Source organism: Marmota flaviventris, chromosome 8 (assembly GCF_047511675.1).
Source record: "Marmota flaviventris isolate mMarFla1 chromosome 8, mMarFla1.hap1, whole genome shotgun sequence".
Lineage (NCBI taxonomy): Eukaryota > Metazoa > Chordata > Mammalia > Rodentia > Sciuridae > Marmota > Marmota flaviventris.
In genome coordinates this window covers 43,630,581-43,644,383 of record NC_092505.1, presented here as the reverse complement: position 1 = coordinate 43,644,383, position 13,803 = coordinate 43,630,581, and the positions used below count along the sequence as shown (strand labels likewise).

The 13,803-nt window shown below is 46.0% G+C and overlaps 1 protein-coding gene across 1 annotated transcript in view; it reads left to right on the top strand.

Annotated features, from left to right (window-relative positions):
- Positions 1-11,046, top strand: part of Masp1 (MBL associated serine protease 1) — a 63,950-nt gene extending 52,904 nt beyond the window's left edge. The window contains exons 11-16 of the mRNA XM_027951518.2: positions 2,627-2,764; positions 5,348-5,461; positions 5,980-6,165; positions 7,951-8,018; positions 9,896-9,995; positions 10,856-11,046. Of these exons, the coding sequence (XP_027807319.2) occupies positions 2,627-2,764; positions 5,348-5,461; positions 5,980-6,165; positions 7,951-8,018; positions 9,896-9,995; positions 10,856-11,046 (797 nt within the window). The remainder of the gene's footprint in view (positions 1-2,626; positions 2,765-5,347; positions 5,462-5,979; positions 6,166-7,950; positions 8,019-9,895; positions 9,996-10,855) is intronic.
- Positions 11,047-13,803: the final 2,757 nt, after the last annotated feature.

Here is a 13,803-nt window from a genome sequence, read left to right as displayed (position 1 = left end):
TGAGGTCAGAAGTTTAAATCCATTTAGGTTGTAATCCCAGTAAAGGTTGGCCTTAGGCATCTCTTGAGATTGTGCAAGCTTTAGGGTGCAGGGGTTGATATGAGTCAACCTGAGAGTGAGGGCTCTCCAGGGGACACACACGTCTTGCCTTTGTTTGAGGTTTGTATCATTTATTTTTGTGTCATGCTTTTTACACTATTGAGAACTAAAAGAATCCTAAATTAGACTTCATGCTTCGTATGTTGCTGGTTTCAAGGACTATCATATCCGGTGTTCTACTACATTTCAGATTCTTGTTTTCTTCTAGATGTTTGGAATTTATATTGTGACATACCGAGACGCTGAGGTTCTATGGAGAATATTGGGACATGGATGGGGACGAGGCATTGGGCTGCTTCTCCTAGTGATTCAACACCAACTTAGGGACTGACTTGATATGGGGGTAGAAGAAAAGGGAGGCAACAGAAATGTGGTTGTTGCAGACATTCACAGAGGTCTGGCTAACAAGAGGAGAAAGTTCATGAAAGCTGGTGAACAGGGCTTAGCATCTTTAACTTTGAAGAGTTTAAGTAGGCAGTAAAGAATAGTGAGTTCCAGAGAAAGAGGGCAGATTTAAAGACACTGAGATGAAATTCATTAGCATTTAGGTAGAATATGGCAGAGGGGTGGATTTTCATCTATTGGAAATGTGCAGAAAACAAAAAGGAGCCTAAGGGCTCAACAAGGCAAATACCAGCATAGAGATCATGAAGAGACGCCCCTAGAAAGAAACAGAGCAAAAGAAAGGACCAAAAAAAAGTAGGGAGGGAGAAAAGAGAAAAGAAAAAAGAAAGAGGGGGGAAACAAAACAAGAAGAAAAGTATTCAGAAGCCAGGGACAGGAAATCGTCAAGAAGGGTGAAGAGCTCAAGGGCATGCATTACAGCTGAGGGTCCAGGAGAAGGCCCTGGGGTGGATGTTCCCCAGCACAGGCCCAAGTCTCAGTGGCCATCTCAGGGAGGACAGAGAACAGGACCCCCAGTTGCATTATGTCTTTCTCTCATTGTCCCTCCACCCAGGGTGTTTCCCTCCTCCGTTCCTCCAGACTCTTCACTGGCTCTAAGAAGAGCTTCTACGTACAGTAAAAATTATGCACTCAGTCCCCGAGGTTTTAATTCCCTATAGCCTACACGTTTTTGTGTGTTTGTTTGCTTTTGTTTTTGTTTTTATTCTTACCACAATCCCTACCTCTGCAAATGAAAAGTCTCTTTCTTAGACATTGGTTTAGGCTTTGCTCTTTCAAAAGCCAAAGCCTATCCATTCTTCCCCTAATGTGATGGGTATCCCAGCTTCAGTGGTTGGGGAATCACAGGACAAGGAGAACTAATGCCTAGTAGGAAGAATACATCAGATAAAATTTAAGTCTGTGTAGTATGGGGCACTTCCTTCTTCTGAATCCAACTCCAAAGGAGAGGGAAGACTGAGCATCCACCCCTCTGTGCAGAAGCTTGACTATGGAAGGGAAAAGAAGAGGCTGTGGCATGAGAGAGAAGCAGGGAAATGGAAGTTGGTTTTTAGGATGAAAATGCTTGACCATGTTTTAGAGGCAGAGGAGAAGCAGAGTTGGAAAATACAGGAGCTGGGCCAGGTCCCTGAGAGTTAAGTGAGGAGATCCAGAGCACAGGATTGGTTATGAAGAGAAGAAAAGTTGACAGGAGGAGGATATGGGGAGGAGGACAACCGAGGAACTCCCACCCAATGGACTCCTGAGCATCCAGTAGGAAGGGGGACAGGACTTCCATTGAGGCAGCTGAACCTAGGCACAGAGAATGACACTGGGAGATGCTGGAGATTCAGTCAAGGTTGCAGTATATTGATCTGTGATTTTTGTCAGGCTGTGATGTACATGGATGTTTGGGAATTCAGGTTAGTGGAAGACAGGGGATGGAGCAGGCAGACACTTCTTGTAGGGCTTCTCTGAGAATAGGCCTCTGCAGTTAGAGCATGAAGTTCCTTTATTAGTCAGAACTTTCATTTCTAAATGACAGAAATGCAATATAAACAGCATAAGAAGAAAAAGAAAGAGTGTATAGGTTCCCATAATGAAGAGGTTCTACCAAACGGTCTCAATATGGTTAGTTCAAAGGGCTCAAAAAATCGGAAGACAATCTCTCTCTTCTCCCCTAGTCTTCCAGTTCCGCTGTCCTCCAGGTGAATAGCATTACTCAGCGAACTCTTCATGAGAGTATCACCCGCAGGTGTGGGCTTATGGCCAACAGCCAAGCAACCCCTGTAGAAAATGACTTTCTCTTTTTCTAGTATGTTTAGCAAAATTTTGAAGCTAGGCTTTCATTGGCTTGGCCAAGGTCACATCCCATCTCTAAGCAATTGCTGTGATCAAGGGATCCAGGGTTTTGATCAGTCACAATTCTCTTCCCTGAAACCAGAGGTGAAGTCAGTCCAACTTAGGCTACATAGACCAAAAAATGGACCCTGAAGAAAACTCATAGTACCATTATCAGAGTGGGCCACAGATGTTGGTTCATCAAAACTAACAGGTGTTCCTAAAAGGGTGATAAACTGGAAACCCTGGAAATGGGCAATATGGAGCCCAGAGTATGATCTGTCCCTTCCTCCCTTGGCTGCAGTGTGTGGTCTTCCCAAGTTCTCCCAGACGCTGATGGCCAAGATCTTCAATGGACGCCCAGCCCAGAAGGGCACCGCTCCCTGGATTGCCATGCTGTCTCACCCAAATGGGCAGCCCTTCTGTGGGGGCACCCTTGTAGGTAAGGAGGAGGTGGAAGGGGTGAAGGACTCAGGACTGGTGGCAGAGTGAGGGCTACCTGATCCTGTTCCTGAAGGCAGACCAAGGTCTCTTTGTTCAGAATCGCTGTCTGTAGCAGTATACTGTGGTAGAAGGAACTCTTAACTGGAACCAGGAGACATGTGTTCCAATTCTTTGAGATGCCAAACACCTCCTAAATCCTCATCAGTCTCTGGCCTCAAGAAGGACCACATCAGGGAATCAGACTCTCAAACATAAATTACAATACAAGGCAATTACCTTGGATCAAAGGCAGGCTATGACAGGGTTGTATGATTAGGAAGAACCAGGAAACTTACCCTCAGACAGTCAGGGAAGGTAGATTTGCAAAGGCCTCGAATGCCACATTTAGAGATTTACATCAGATCCTGGGCACTACTGCAAATTCATAATCATGTTCTGGAAAGTTCTGTCTAGGGGCAATCTAGACCAAAAGGAGGGAATCTAAAAGCAAGAAATTCAGTGTGGTAACTATTTGCAATAGTGGGGAGAGAAGTTATAAGCCTCAAAGTAAGAAGTAAGGGCACAAGGGATGGAAATGAGGGGGGCTGGTTAAAAAGCATTGGAAGAGAAGATTGACAGCTTTGTAAAGAGTTAAATGTGGGTGGGAGTGGGGGCAAGGTGGGGAAGGAACATCTGATGGCTCTCCCTGCTGCATTTTTGCCTGGATGTAGATGATTTCAAGTATTTCAAGTTCATTCATGTTCTTACCTCCAGGAATGGGTGAATTGGCAAATGGGGTATGTGAAGTCTCCACTCTAATTCCCATGAGAGCAAAGATGAAGGATCCCACTCAGTGGAGCCTCAATGGGACAGGAAGAACGAGCAAAGGTGTCAAAGAAAGGAAGAAATAAAGCCAGCTGTGGCTGAGGGCCATCCAGTGGGGAGCAGGGCTGGGGAGAAGACCAAGAAAGATGAAGAAAGGGAGATAAACAGAGGGAGCCGGTCAGCAGCAGAAAGGACTAAGAGACAGAAAGAGACCAATAAGAGAGACCTAGGAAATAAGAGAAAGGAGACTGAGGGGTGAAAAGAGAAATTAAAAGGCATGATACAACAAGAAGACAGACTGGTAAGATGTGCAATATCTGAGGAAGAGGAGAAATCATGGAAGAAGATAGGAAGGGTGGACCCTCACGTGCAGAGACAGAAGAGAGGAGAGGTGGTGAGGAAGAGTGACAGGCGAGCTGAAGCCAGGCCAGGTGGCTTGTCAGGCAAGTGAAAGAGATGGATGGAGGTGCCCACTGTTTTAAGACTTAAATTCATTGTTTTAAACCTTGAGTTTTAAAATCAACAACGTTCCTGCCTTATTCCCTACAACTCGTGTTTGAGAGTTGTTTGAAGTTCACTTCTCTACCCTCACCCAAGCCAAGAGCTCCCTCACACCTCACCCTCCCAGAGCTCTCACAAACTAGGATCTCTTTCCTCTGGGCTTCGGTCTTATGGGGTGAAGGAGAGGTAGAAGAGGGCAGGAGAGCCCAGAGGGAGCTAAGGGGTGAAGGAAGTGGCAAAGCACAGTCTTGATGCCCACAGGGAGGCTGGGCAGAGGGATTGACAGAGCTGGAGGGTGAGGCCATGCAGACGGGCCAGTGCACAGTGCTGGGCTCATCTAAATAGCCCAGATCCCCTTTCTGAGGCAGGCTCCCCTAAACTGGGTATTTTAGCCAACCTTACCTACCTGCAAAGTCAACCCAACAGCTCCTGACCATGGGTGGGGTCAAGATCAATTAGAGGCGAAAGAGGGTAGCCTTGTGATGGTCTATGTAGAGCCAGGGGCCAGAGCACACAGCTACTTCTGAGAGGGCCAGAGGAGTTTGGGATCTGCTCCAGAAAAGCACCTCTCCCTTGACTTTGAACCCTAACCTGATATCCCTGACTCTTACCCCCTAAGACTCAGAGCCTTTCTTTTTTCTTGGCTCATCCAGGATATACCTCAGAGTTCAGCTACTTATGTACTTGTCATCTGTCCCACCTAAAGGATAGCCTGGCCCTATATTAAACAAAGTTGAGGAATATATCTGCCCAGGAGAAGAAGATAGCCAAGACATAAGAAATATACTTGGCTGCTAGCTACTGATCATTCTACTCAAACTGTAATGAGCCCATGAATTATTTGGGGATCATGCTCAAGTACAGGCTTTGATTTGCTTTTCATTTCAAAGGAGTTTCCAGGTGAGGCTGATGCTGCTGGTCCAGGGACCACACTTTGAGAAGTAAGGCCAGAGAGGTAGCCAGTGAGCACAAGTTGTTGTGGGCCCACCTTCGGCTGTTTTTCACCCCCATCATAGGTTTCAGGGAACCCTGAAACTCTCTTTAAAACATTCAGTCCTGGTGTGATTTGAGACAGGCCGTTGAAATCAAGTTTTACACCTCATCTTCCACTTAGTATCAAGTAAGTGTCTGAGACCAAGAGATGCAACAAAGAGGGGTTTGGCCTTTGTAAGGTCTGAAGGGGTGCCCTGGAACAGTCTCAAGTCCCTTAACTCAAGACACTGGGAGGCAGGACAGGGTGGTGAAGGAAGTGGTGTTTGTGTGTTCTGTTCTCCAGGATCCAACTGGATTGTGACTGCTGCTCACTGCCTCCACCAATACCTCGATTCAGACGACTTGACCCTGGATGACTCATACTTGCTTAGCCCTTCTGACTTTATGATCATTATGGGTGAGTGAGGTGCAAATGAGAAGTGGTTTTTGGAACAGGGTTCTGCTCCTGCCATTTTTCAAGGCTTTCCTGTATAAGATCAATAGCTGATTCAATTCAGGTATACACTCTGCCAGGATTGAATGACACATTGTCATGAATACCTAGCTCCTGCCCACAAGGAGCTACCGTATAACAGAGGAACAAGATACAAATGCAGGGCCATCTGACCCAAGGTAGGAAGCAGCTCATTTGGTAGTAGAGGGACAGGTGAAGGGCCACGGGAGTTCATAAGGGAAAGATTTCTAACCGAAGTGTCTGAGAGGCTTCATGGAGGAGGCAACGTGTGACCGAGGCACTGGGAGGAGAGGATATTGGACTGTGGCAAGAGGCATAAGAAAAGTTCACTAAGGCAATGGGTGGGTGAAGGGCAAGGAAAAGGTTAAGTCTGGAAGCAGGCCCTGGATGGCACCAGACATGACAAGGTGGGACCTTATCCTCCATTATCCTCGTGCCTCCCATGTCTTCCTCTTGCACAGGCAAGCACTGGAGGCTCCGGTCTGATGAAAACGAACAGCATCTCGGTGTCAAACATTTCATCCTCCATCCGCTGTATCAACCCCACACTTTTGAGAACGATGTGGCTCTGGTGGAGCTGCTGGAAAGCCCAATACTGAATGACTTCGTGATGCCCATATGTCTGCCTGAGGAGCCCCCGAAGGAAGGTACCTTCCCCAAACCCCGATCCCACCTCCGCAGCGCAGCTGGGATCTAAGCAGGGAGTTCTCCAGTCTTGAGGAGGCTCTGGTGCCAATTGAGTCAGCCAATGGTGGCTACATAATCCCCTGGATGCCTGCCCTAAAGCTGCAAAGTCAGAACTAGTTTGGAGGTAGTGGTAGGCACATAGTGAACAGGCAGGCCCACTGATCCAGACAGGAAAACAAAATCCAGACTAGTGATGGCTACAGAGAGAATTTATGATAGGGTATTAGCAGAATAAATAAGTAAAAGGGAAAGCTGACTATCAACAGGAAGAAACCTCTGCCTCTAGGTCTTGGGGAACAAAAGGAAGAGGCTGGAATTATAGAACCTAGAGGCTTGGAAAGGGGCCCTTTGGAGCTAGAACTTAGACTTCCACAGAAGAGGCTGATGTGTTAAGGAAAATAGTTGAAACCAATTGCCACCAGTAGAGTGAGAAGCCATTAAGGAAATCCTCCAATCTCCCTGAAAATGCCTCCTATGTTCAGGACGCCAGCCAGACAAGCAGAACTGCCATTTCAGAGTCTCACTCCTAGTACCACAAAGCAGAGCATAGACAGGTAAGGCTGAAGCCAAGGCACAATAGCTTAATAGCCAGCACAGAGTCAAATCCCATTGCTTGCATCCCCAGTTAGGTGATCAAAGGAAAGTACTTGGTCTCATTAAACCCCGTCCACTTACTTCTAAACTGGAGACAATACCCCTTGGGGTGATTGTGATATTTAAATAGGTAATATAAATGAGATAATATAAATCCAACATAGAATAAGAGACCAGCTCATGCCGGTTGACTTCCTTTTCATTCTAAATTCAGTGGTACCATATCATAATTCACTCCTTTTCACTCCTTTAGCTCAAAGCTGCTAAAAATTTTGCTAAGATAGAATCTGAGAAGTACTTATGGGAAGTGAGCTGACAGAAAAGACACAGAGTCCACTGACTTTAACTATTTGGGTGCTGTGTACTTACCACATGCCAGCTGGTTTGTATCCCTTCACTTACTACTCATGAAAGCCTTGCACGCTGGTATGATAGCCCCATATTATAGATTAGAAAATGGAGGCTCGGCAAAGTAAAGTAATTCATCCAACATACCGTCTATAAAAAGCAGATCTGAAGCTAGTGTCCAGGTTTTCTGACTTTAAGCCCAGTGCTATTTTCATTATCCAGGCTCTTTCTCAAGTAAGATTACAGTTGCTCTGTTAGCATTCAATCCATTTTCACATTGTCCCCAGATTTGCCAACTTCATAGCTTCAGAGCTAGAAAATATTTAGAGAATGCCAAGTCTAGCTTCATCATTTTATGGATAAGGAGACTGAGGCTTAGAAGGAGAGAAGAACACATAAGTCTTCCTAAAGGTAGCATAGCCTATTGTTGGCTAGGCTGGGCTTTTTATTTATTTACAATAATTTCTTGAGCATCTACTACATGCAGACATTCTTAGAGGCCAGGGGACAAGATGAATGAGATTACTGCTCTTGTAGAGCCTATGTTCCATGCTAGTTGCGGGTAGAAGAAAATAGACAAATAAATCAGGTGACATATCATAGAAACAAGTGTCCCCTGTTCTGTCACAGATCACCTCCAACTCAGCAGCCTTTCCCATCTTCCTCTCCATCTTGCTGCCTTTCTCTGAAGTAGCAAACTCAGCCCTTCCTCTACAGGCAGAGGGTGACAGAAGTACAAGATGCAGCATTCTGAACACCTCACAGACAGCCCCTGTGTCCTGACAGTGTCTCCTCTCCTCCAGGAACCATGGTCATCGTCAGCGGCTGGGGGAAGCAGTTCTTGCAGAGGTTCCCAGACACCCTGATGGAGGTGAAGTTCAATCTATATCCTACAAACAGTGACACCTTGGCCCTTGCTGGCCTTCACGCTTCACATTGCTTTCTCAGGAATTGGAGGCTTGGGCAGGCTGGTGAAAGAGAGGCCAGAAACCCAGTCTTCCCTCCAAAGTTCAGTGGGACTTTGGAGCCCAGAAACCTTGACTTGTTTATTCTGCCGATGGTGGACTCTAGCCTCCAAACGCTGTTCAATGTCCTTGGTAGTTATTAGAGCCCTAGATTATAGAAATTCTCCAAGAAAACAACAGGTTTGGACACCACAAAGGTTCATGATTCATCTTACACCATGAGGACTACATAGCCAAGAACGGGACAGGCTCTTGTGAACCCCAGTCCTTGCAAACATAAACTCACCATTGCATTCAGAAGGTCACATTCCTGTCATTTTAGAAAAGAACTCCAAACTAGACATAAAGAACAAAGCCCTGGCTCCACATCCTGGCTTCTTCATTTATTGGATTATCTGAAAAAGTCATTTTGCCTCTTTAGGTCATAGCCTACCATCTCCAACTGCCAAGTTCAAGGGCAACACTAGATGACCTCTAAGAAATGCCTGGCTCTAACATCACTAATTCTGTGACACAGCTAGCTTCTAAATCCTTCAATATGCATTATTTTAACACACTTTGAAATTGTACATCTGCAACATCCCTTCATCCCTTCATTCATGAACTCCCAGTTGTTTATTTAGTGTCTCCTCTATAGTAGCTGTTAAGTGTGCTGGGATGGAGGGCGGGTAAAAGGACAGATCTGGTTCCCAGCCTCTTTGGGCTTATAATCAAGTAGGTGCATCAGAAAGTACTTATGGGTGTGATAAAGGTGACGATAGATAAGTTCAGGGCACTCTGGAATGTGGGGGAATCAGATCTTATCTTGGGGGTTGAGGAAGACTTCCCCAGGACATGACACTTAGGTGATATACTGAATGATCAGAGGAGGTTAATTGGGTACTCAACAGTTTAGTGCAGACATGTCTCACAATGTGGCTTCCTCTTCCCACTTATCTAGGCAAGGCCCTGGCCCAAAAAGAATCTGAATGGCCTCTGGTTCCCTCTTAACAAGGACCAACAGAAAGTGTATGTTGGAGCATCTGGTCCATTCAATTCTTGGCCAGGTTGAATGAGATTCATGTTTCCCCTTTTTATTTCAGATAGTTAGTCCAACATTTACCCCATGCTGAATCCAAAATGATGATGATCACAATATCTTGTTTTTATGTATCCATTCACACCTTAATTTTTAAAAAATATTGATTATTTACTATTTTCCCAGTTATGTAACATAGAAATGGACAACATACAGACTCAGTGTCCAGAGCACATCCTGTAGTGAGGGAGAGAAACACAAGTGAATGTTTGCTGTAAAGCAAGCCAGGATGATCCCTAAAGTACTAATAGTTATAGCTTTTGTACTTTTCAAAGCTCTTGTTCATTCCTTTCCTCTGCAAATAACTCCACATGATTAGTATGTCAAACACGATGGCTCCCACATTTTGGATGAGGAAATAGCCTTGGAAGTCTGAAAACCAGTGATTAACTCATAAGCCTCATCCCACAGTAAGAGCAAGGGAAAGAAACAGACCATGGTTCTTGTATATAATGTCATATTTGAACTAATGCATATGCTAGGCAAATAGTAGTATCTCCATTTTATAGATATAAGAACTGAATTCCAGGGAGGCCAAGTTACTTGTCAAAGGTCACATATAGCAACTGAGATGGGACCAGAACATGAGCCCTGGGTTCTCCATTCAATTGTTTCTTCACCGGCACCAAATCTAAGGTGGATCTAGATGCTCCAGGGGTGTCAGAATGGCAAGGAGTGGGAACCAACAATAGCCTTGTGTTCCAGATTGAAATCCCCATTGTTAACCACCATACCTGCCAGGAGAGCTATGCTCGGCGGAAGAAGATCATAACCAAGGACATGCTCTGTGCTGGGGAGAAGGAAGGTAGGTTATGCTGACATACAACATGGGCACCAGCGCCCAGCAGTGAAGGGCCAGAGCCCTCCCAACCTGTGGGGAGAGCTTCCATTGCATCCGAGAGAAACATGCTAAGGATTTCCATCACTCCTTTCTTGAACCAGCACTTTCTTTTTTTTTTTTTTTTTAATTTTTTATTGTTGGTTGTTCAAAACATTACAAATTTCTTGACATATCATATTCCACACTTTGATTCAAGTGGGTTATGAACTCCCACCTTCACCCCATACACAGATTGCAGAATCACATCAGTTACACATCCATTGATTTACATATTGCCATACTAGTGTCTGTTGTGCTCCGCTGCCTTTCCCATCCTCCACCCTCCCCCCTCCCCACCTCTCCCCTCCCCTCCCCTCCTCTCTCTCTACCTCCTCCACTGTATAACCCTGAGGGTCTCCTTCCATTTCCATGCAATTTCCCTTCTCTCTCCCTTTCCCTCCCACCTCTCATCCCTGTTAAATGTTAATCTTCTTCTCCTGCTCTTTGTCCCTACTCTGATCTTAGTTACTCTCCTTATATCAAAGAAGACATTTGGCATTTGTTTTTTAGGGATTGGCTAGCTTCACTTAGCATAATCTGCTCTAATGCCATCCATTTCCCTGCAAATTCTATGATTTTGTCATTTTTTTATGCAGAGTAATCATTTTGAGCTCTGAGGCCTGAGGGAAACGACTCAGAGCTCAGGTTTGGGTCACACGGTCTGCTGCGCCCTCTAGTGCCAAATTCTCTAAACTACAAGTCAGGCTTGGAGAGAAGGATGCTTCCTCTGGATTTGGGCTGGGAAGGGGCACCCTAATTTTAATCTGCATCTCCTTTACATCTAGGGGGGAAGGATGCCTGTGCGGGAGACTCTGGAGGCCCCATGGTGACTCTGGATATGAAGAGAGGCCAATGGTACCTGGTGGGCACAGTGTCCTGGGGTGAGGGCTGTGGAAAGAAGGATCTCTATGGAGTGTATTCGGACATCTACCACAACAAGGGCTGGATCCAGAGGGTCACCGGGGTGAGAAATTGAGTTCAGCTTTCAGTCAGCACTGCCTTCGGCGGTAAGTCAGCGGCTGAAGATAATTATCTCATGCTGGCAGTCACTTCTCCCTGGCCCCTCAGCCTTCTCCCCTTCATTCAGCCCACCTGTCAAAGAGCAAGCGTGGGAGCATGCTGTCTCCTTCCCCCTCTCTTTAAGAGGCAAAGTAGTAGAGTGGGCAGAACTCAAGGCCAAATCCAGGTCCCGTCACTTACAAGCGTCGGGATGCCAGACAGCTGATTTGTCCTCTGACTCTGTTTCTTCATCCATAACATTGCAAGTGACACACCTTACCTACCTCATAAAAGTCTGATGATGATCAAATTAATTAACATATACATAGTACTTAACCAGTGCATAGCCTAAACTAAGTGTCCCATAGATGTGACTTAGATCAACTCTAGGCAAATGAAGTCCCCTTGCAAAACCCCTGGGTTTTGCTGGGTCTTAGGCCTGATTAGTGACACACCTGTCCTCCCCCATTGACCATCTCCTCCATTTGCCCTCTATGTGCTTCTTTGCCACATACAACTCTCCCCACCCAACCCTCCCCCATTAAGAGGTAAAATAGACAAGGGTCTTAGTCCTGTGGCATGCCCCACAGCAAGGTGGTTATGCCCTTGAGCTAGGTACCAAGTTGTGACAGTGACAGAGAAGCAACTTCCAGGAGAGAGACTAGGGATGGGGTTCTGGGAAGTCAGATATCTGATGCTAGAACCAGTTTTGTCCCCCTCCCAGCTCATCCTGTGATCCTATGCAAGTCCTTTCCCCTCATCTCAAAGGGCCCTTCCAGCTCTGACAATCCAGGATCCAATGAAGTCCTATTTTCCCTGATGAGATGAGTTAAAGCCAAAGTAACCCAAAGGCCAAAATTTCATTAACTTCAAAGAGCTTAGATGGAGACAAAATGCTGCTGCTGCTCCTGCCATCTCCACCACTGCCCACCACACCCTGTTTCCCAAAGACATAAACCAGGCAAAGTGCAGCCAAAAGATCTTTCCATATTCCTAAGAAAAGCAACTGTTCTGGACCCTGGGCTCCTTGCCTTCCCTAGTCCCAGGCTGCTGCGGGTAGGCACTGGCAAGCTAGACCTCAGGCCCCTGAGCTCTCTGTGTCCACAGATGGCCCCACGCAGCCGTTCCCCTGATTCCTCACCCCTGTGCCGCACCCTGAGCTCCCTTGCCTTGCAAGGTCATGAATGTTCTCAAGCAGTAATCCTCCCTCATCCAAGAACCACTTCCTCCTTGCTCAGGGAGCTTATAGAGAACTCCTCAACTCCAGAGCTCCAAGATACAAACTCTCCAGGGATCAGAAGTCCCGAGTCTCTGTCTTCTGTTCTGCCAGAATGTCTCTTGATGGAAAATTTGAGCTCTTGACCTGCACGGCAGCTGCTGTGGTCATTCTGGGTCTCTTGCTAAATGAGGAAGTGAGCAAGTACTCGTAGGCATTAAGCCCTCAGCTGAACACTCAGGGACAGCCATGCAAAACCTGCCTCGACTTCTGTGTGCCCTGCTTTTTCTTCTGCAAAGGGAAGAGGACAAGGAGAACTATGCTCAGCGGAAGAAGATAGTAACCGAGGACATGCTCTGTGCTGGGGAAAAGGAAGGTAGGTTATGCTGACATACAACATGGGCACCATCAGATGCTAATCAGACAAGCTGGAGTTCTGTGTAAAACACCAAAGAAGAATTGTGACACCAAATTTTGAAATCACCCCAACAGTCATCCCAAGACACTGTACCTTCCCATGTCACAGCACTGCCTGGGAGTTCCACAGGCTTGAGGCTGTGCTGTCTGCTGCACGGGTAGTGGGATGAGAAGAGTATGAGTCACGCCTTCCAGGAGCTCCTACTGAGAGACGTGACGCCTAGATAAGTGACTGCAGTGTACAGGAATGTACCCCACAAAGTGCTAAGTTTGAGAGAGGCACAGAGGTCAAAGAAAAGTCATTCTGGTATGGAGGTATTGGGGAAGGAAATGCCAGAAAAATCTTCCAGGAGGAGATGGTCTTGAGGAGGGTGGGCATCTCAATGGGTAAGACAGAGGGAAGCCTTCCAGATGGTGAGAGAACAGGAGTAAATATTCACTCAAGCTTCTCTAGGTTACCAAAGCTTCTCCCATGAAATGGCACATCCTAGAGACCAGTGTCTGTGATGAGAACCAATATCTAAAGGAGCCTTTATCCTTGGAGTCAGAATATTAAACAGGGCTTAGCCTGAGGATTTATGCACAGATATTGATTTCTGACCCAGTTTATCCTCTTTATTCTAAGTGCAACTTCATTATTATTCAGAGAAAATATGTAAAAGGGCAGTGGAATCTTGGCTTCCCCTTGATCTATAAGAATCTATTAAATGTGCAACTCCTGCACTACTGCTAAGATCCAACAAACCCAAATACCTCACAGAGCCACAGCAGCAGAGAATAGGGGTGTCAGGACCATCTTAACTCTATGACCTCATTCCTGAACCTTTCTAATGATGACAAACTCACTACCTCCAAATACAGCCCATTCCAACTTTAAAATATGCTGCTCTTAAAAAAGTTTCTCTTGGGGTACAGGGGTGCATGATGTAATCTCAGTGACTTGGGAGGCTGAGGCAGGAGGATCACAAGTTCAAAGCTAGTCTCGGCAACTTAGTGAAGCCCTTAAGAAACTTAACAAGAACCTGTCTCAAAATAAAAGATAAAAAGGATGCAGTTCAGTGGTAAAGCACCCCTGGGTTCAATCCCCGGTACCAAAACCAA